This window comes from Teleopsis dalmanni, chromosome 1 (assembly GCF_002237135.1).
Source record: "Teleopsis dalmanni isolate 2A chromosome 1, ASM223713v2, whole genome shotgun sequence".
NCBI lineage: Eukaryota > Metazoa > Arthropoda > Insecta > Diptera > Diopsidae > Teleopsis > Teleopsis dalmanni.
This window is the reverse complement of record NC_051846.1, coordinates 72898615-72905137: the sequence shown is the minus strand read 5'-3', so window position 1 is coordinate 72905137 and position 6523 is coordinate 72898615. Positions and strand designations below refer to the sequence as shown.

Here is a 6523-nt window from a genome sequence, read left to right as displayed (position 1 = left end):
GCAGGATTCGTTTCTCCCTCCACTACAACAAACTGACTAACTAGGACGTCTATTTCCAACATCACCAGGTGAAATCTTAAATTTCCCAGTATAACTAAATAAATTAAATCTTTTGGGTTAGTTAAATATAAAACACTAAACTTAAGTGCATTTTGGAATCTAGAATATTCTATACAAAATACTCTTTACAAAAACAACTTTTTTTGTGGATTGGACAAAGCTCACTTTAGTTCCAAATGAAAAGAATACAAATCGTCGTTGTTTTTGTGCCACGTTATACCTGTTTTAATTCCTTATATTCGGAGGCAGAACGATAATTTTAACGTCAACAGCTTTAATTTCAATTACATCACTATTGCCGCCATTTAGTAGATTAGATTGCTCTGTTCAAAAACCAAGCATGCCTTGGATATCTATCACCAGATCACCATATTTATTATCACAAAAATTAACTTTAGGTTGATAATCATTTTCCAGGAATTTCATTTTTAGTAGAATTTTCGAACCATTTTCCTGTCCCCAGCTTCTTAAGGTCTTTGTATCTGATTGATTCCTTTATTTTCACTTAAAAAAACGTTTCCCCTCTTTTCTTTTCTCTTGACTTCTCTGCTATTCTCTTCCGTACTTTTCTATTTTCTTCTCTGCCCTTTTGCCGTTATTGTTTTTTAGCAGCGCACTTCGCCACGGACTGCAAGGTGGCTTGATTTGCTAAGTGTACTTCTGCAGTATTGTCTTGACAAACCCGATTGTATGTAAACATTCTTTGCCTATGATGATAGCCAACCACCTTCAGCTGTACGATAAGAGCAGCAGCTGAGGTACCACTGCGAACATGAATCCTTCAGATTCATTTACGAGGTCATTAAATGAGTCAAGGAGTAAAATCAGTGGCTGTCTAGTTTTCGTTGTGCTTTTCAAGTACCTTTTTTGTCGCACTTGAACGAATTTTGCGGATTTTTGCTGCAATAAAATACAGCTCCGGTCGATGTTGATCCCTCAGACAGCACGTATATTTAAGATAGTGGAAGCATGTTGTCATCTATCACAATATAATAAATTTGGGATCTTGTGTTTTGATTAAGGGACCGCTATATTGTTGTATGTATGTCGAAATGCTAGATTTAGTTAGTTTTCCTCCATTATAATGTTTGTTATACGAATTTTGACAAGTCTCTAATTGAATTGGACTAAAGGTTGTGACCAAGTTTATTAATCTTCGGTTTATCGCAAATCCGACTTCAAATTTGTGCTGTATATTTCTTAAGGTTGTAGATGCACTTTCTCTGTAAAGAATTGGAGATTCCAAGTGCATACTCTTAAATCATACTCCTTAAAACGTTTGTCGGTATCGTCAACAGTAAACGATATCCTTATCAGATGCTTCCTCTTTGTTTTTATTAGAAATTCTCTCTTTGCTTTTAAATGGTGTGTTCGAAGTCAGACATAATTATAACTATCTAATGGGATCCACATCAAGTGTGTTAACTTGATAGAAATAGTGATAAGGAACGTGCTGACATCATTTTGAACTAAATACACTGATATTTAAATACTAGAAACTATCTTAAGGGTTAACCTTTACTATGAAAGTTGTTTTTATGGACTTACTAGAACACTACAAAAATGTAATATAATCACTGTCTACCGCCCTATAGCGTTATCAAAAGCAATGATACCAATCAGAGAAATAATATGCACACAAACGATAATTTAATATAATTACTAGTTATAAATTCTATTAATGAATTAAATTATAATTTAATATTTTATGTGCGTGTAAACAAAACAAAGTATTATAAAAGTAAAAATAAAAAGCTTACGAAAAAACCATTCTCATAGGTTCAACTTATAATAAGTTTCATAATTATCAACTTATTATTTTATAATAGTTGAAAAGTTTATTATTCTTCTGCTAAAATTTCATTTAAATATATAGAATACATTTATGTTATAAAACATGATTTTCTAAAATAAAATGAAATAAATTTAAATTCAAACAACAATTAGTACTGTACTGCCATATCTACATACCTACATTCAACGCAGCTGTTGTCGATAAGTTAGCGCAAAGTGATAGCTGTCAAATTTCGTATTAAAAACAGCGAAATGTGCGCCAGACAATTGTGGCAACAACAAAGTAATTGAAAATAAATTATAATAGGTCATTTACTTTTACCTTTCTGTTTTTTGTCTAAATATTGAGTACATTTAAGTTCAGCGTCATTGTCTCAAATTGTCTCCAGACATTGTTTAGAGTCAATAACTTTTCATTTCAAAGAAAACATTGATAAAAATAAGTTATTTGTTTAGTTATTAAAAATTGTAAATCAAAATAGTGAAATGGAAGCAGAATTGAGATTGTCTGCTGAAAATGCGCAAGAGAAATCGGATTCCACATACACAGAAGCAAATGAAACCATAGAAGAGGAGTCACCGCCAAAAAAGCGACCAAAATGTGATGAAGAAACAACTGTAGCGCTAATAACACCCATTACTTCACTGAGAAAATTTAAGCGTATTCCAGTTTTTGTTGTTGATTATCACAATGATGTGTTGGATTTTATTTATCGTTGCTTGGCTGCACGTTTTCTTCCAATAGAAAATAATATATTAGTACATTTTGATTCACATCCTGACATGGTCATCTCACGCGATATACCAGCAAGTGCTTCCTTTGACAAAGAGACCATGCTAGCGGAATTGAGTATAGAAAATTGGATCATGCCTACATGTTATGCAGGTAAGTTTACAATGCTTATCATTTATGATATAATAATATATATAACTTTATTTTTATTATAAGGTCATTTTAATCGTATTATTTGGCTCAAAAATTCTTGGTGTCAACAAATACCTACAGGGAAGTATAGCTTTAAAATCGGAGACAAGGATGATAAAATTAGTGTGGACTGTCCACTGGAATATTTTATATCGGAAGGAAACTATTCGAACACGAATGAACTGCAAAATTCTCGCGATATGGAGCTACAAGTATATAATGCTGACACATCAGAACTGCAACCTACTGAATTTTTGAAAGAAGAAGATGCTAAAAATATTATACTTGACATTGATTTGGATTTCTTTAGCACTTCGAATCCATTTTTGGAAATATATAAAGATGCCAATTGTTATGAGCAATTAACTGATATCTTTCAATTCGACGTGAGCACAACAGATTGCGGTGGCACAACCGAACGCCGTAAGCAACAGCTCGAAGCGCTTAAGGAAATTTTTGAATATTTGGAAGAAAAACGTTCCTTTGAAGGTTTTAAGAAGTTCGTATCAGAAGTTATAACAATGGAAACATATACAAAAATAGAGAATCTTGTAGAATCATTGCAAAAATGCTATGCTGACGATGAGATTGACTGGCTGCTCATTTTTGATTCTGGTAGTACGACTGATACAAATGGTTTACCGCATCACGTGAGCACCGAGGAGGAATTGGAACAATATTATGCTCATTTTAAATTATTTTTAGAAAAATTACCTGTTGCGCCTGTTGCTATAACTATGGCTTGCTCAGCTGAGGATGACTATTGCCCCAAAAATCAAGTCAGCTTAATACAGGAGAGAGTTTTGAGCATATTGCAAGAAGTGTTCGGTGAACAAATTCACAAAAATCCCATATTGCAGTACTTAGACGATGAGTGGGATATTATGCAACTATAGTTTTTATTTAGCATAAGAAAGATCCAATATTAATAATATACGAGTTTTTTTATAAATGACATGCAGCATATCAATGTAACATAATTCTACACAAACGCAATCATTAATACATCGAATTTGGTGCTTCAGATTATAATTGAAAAGTGATCTAAATTGAATACAGTATTCATCACAGTAAAAAAGTAAATCCGTTAATGATTAAAAAAGTGGATTTGAATTAAAAAAGTCTTACAACTTCAAGTTGAATAACTTTATATACAGAACCAACGGTTTACACTCAGTCTACGACCAGGAGCTATATAATAGACCCTATTATTTAATAGACATGAACTACGTATGTAATTCAACCATGGTACTCAGTATCATTTACAATGAGTTAACCGGCAACGCAAATAATATAAGTATACATTATAAGACAATATTAAAATCTTACAATTCTTCTCGAAGTCTACGAATTGAATTTAAAAGCTGCAACCGTTCTTGCTCGTATAAAAGAAATTCCATTTAAAATGGCTTCTAGTGATAGATCATTATCTTTTTAATTTATAAAAATATGATTATGTTTATTCTTACTATATATAATATAATTATTTTATTACCAAATTACAATTTGTTACGAACGCAAGTTATTTTTACATATGAATGTATGCAGTACAGATGTACGCGAATTTACAATTAATAATAAATTATTTATATCCCTAAAATTACTTTTCTAACACAGTTCTTATACATAATGAGTACATTAATTGAAATGAATATACAATTATTTCAGAATTTTCTGGTTAAATTATATTTATATATTTTTCTGTTAACGTAAAGTTAAAATTCATTTTGTGTCTTAGAGTTAAGTATTTTTTAATCTCAACTCTAAATCCACAAAAAAAGTGTTTATAAGCTACTAAATTAAAATCCATGTAACCCATATATCTTTTCTATAGTGGAATCGGACATTCCATGTGCATATCCGTAAATCATGATCCTTAATTAGTTAGCTGTGAACGTGAAACATTCAGCGGGAGTCAGGTAATTATGTAAGGATACCACGTAGAGGCTGATCCCAGCGATCTACAACAACAACAATAACATAATACTACAATAACAAGTAGTATTATCCCTTTTGGAGGTGGTGAATGGCACTTGATCGTATATGTAGTCAAATTGGTCCGGAAAATCTGTTTTTAGGCTTTAAAGATAAATTTCAATGCATGTTGGGTTTATGGAAACATTTGAATGAGATATGATTATATCACATTCAATGAAACATCGATATAAATATCAATGCAAAGGCATTGAAATTAAGTCTAGAATCCAGCAGTTGTTATATAATATTATGAACATAATATATATGTTTTATAGAAAACAAAATTTATGATTTATATAAGAAACAATAATGAATGCTGTGATCAAAAGACATTACAGTTTCACAGATACGTAACAATTTCAGTACAAACCCTAATAAGATACACCAATTAATTGAGGCTTGATTACCAATGCCATGTCCTATAAAATGAGTCATAACTTATGTTGGAATTCACAGGAATTAGTTCTATAGTTATTAGAGAGGTTGTGTACTATAATCAAGTTTGATTTAAATCACATATGTATATATATTTGAGCATATATGTATATGTATGGAACTGACTTAAATAAATTGGTTTCTTGAAATGGCAATCGTGTCTACCATTTGAGAAAATCCATTTAAAAGTAGGTGTTGTGTTAATTAGTCTTATATAACTTATAAGACATAGGTTTATATAATTGGTTCGAAAGCATATTTCAATGCTGTTTTTGAGACAATATTATCACGATAATCTCTTGCTTACTTTGTAATTCTGAGATGCATAAATCATGTTAAAAAATTTAATTTGTACCAGGTATAATGCACAAATTAATTACTTTATTATGTGCCTAAATATTTTTCATATAAAATTAAAAACAAGTTACCAGCTGAATAGCATTATTTTTATTACTATATATATATATACATACTATATATAAAGTACATATTTTATAATTGTAAATGAGGTTGATTTTTATAGTATATTTCTTTTCATTCTACTGAAGTCCGCTCGGGTCAGTTTAGAGAGTTTAGATAAATGAATGGACTAGTGCTCAAGGACCTTTTAGGAATCGAGGTGATTATATCATTTTAGTAATAAATAATAAACCTCTAACTTAATCTGTAGAAACAAATCTGAGGTATCTGGGCTAATATCTGTCTTTACAGGATACTGGTCCATAGGACGGCATGGAGCTAGACTCGGCCAACCCTGTGGTACTTTTTGTAGTGCGTGTCTACCAGCTCTTGAGGAAATGACACCAGAACACCTGATGTGTCTTTGTCCAGGTCTGGCCAGTACTAGGTTTAAGTGTCTAAGGGCCCCTTTCTTCAATTCACTTGACGATATCTCCAGCATGCTGGCTAATGCTGAGCCAGATTCAGGCCTTTGTTAATGCCTCTGGTTGGTTCTAGTTTGACCTTCTATCTACTACTCATTATTACGAGGTTTTTGTGGATTCAAAACGGCTTTTTAACTAATTGAGGAGGACTCGTCCTCATTCCACCTTAACTAACTATATCTAACTTTATTAAACAATATCCTCACTTTTTCTTTGTAAGAAGCTCTAATATATAAGGTATCAAAGCTCTATACAATAGATATGTTCTGATAGTAGCGCGTTTCGGCCTCTGAAAAAAATTACAATATTAAAAAAATAAAAACAAATATTGGTTATATCATAACACTTTTTTTTTTATTAGTTGAATTTGAATATATACAAATATATATAACACATATTGATTTCAATTGTATATATAACTGTATATATAACACATTAACCAGCAAGA

The 6523-nt window shown here is 31.3% G+C and overlaps 1 protein-coding gene across 1 annotated transcript; it reads left to right on the top strand.

Moving 5' to 3' along the window:
* Positions 1-2143: 2143 nt before the first annotated feature.
* On the top strand, positions 2144-4315 carry LOC119669275 (UPF0489 protein C5orf22 homolog). The gene is made up of 2 exons (XM_038079102.1): positions 2144-2740; positions 2804-4315. The coding sequence occupies exons 1-2, from the start codon at positions 2341-2343 to the stop codon at positions 3673-3675; spliced, it is 1272 nt and encodes a 423-aa protein (XP_037935030.1). The 5' UTR covers positions 2144-2340; the 3' UTR covers positions 3676-4315.
* Positions 4316-6523: the final 2208 nt, after the last annotated feature.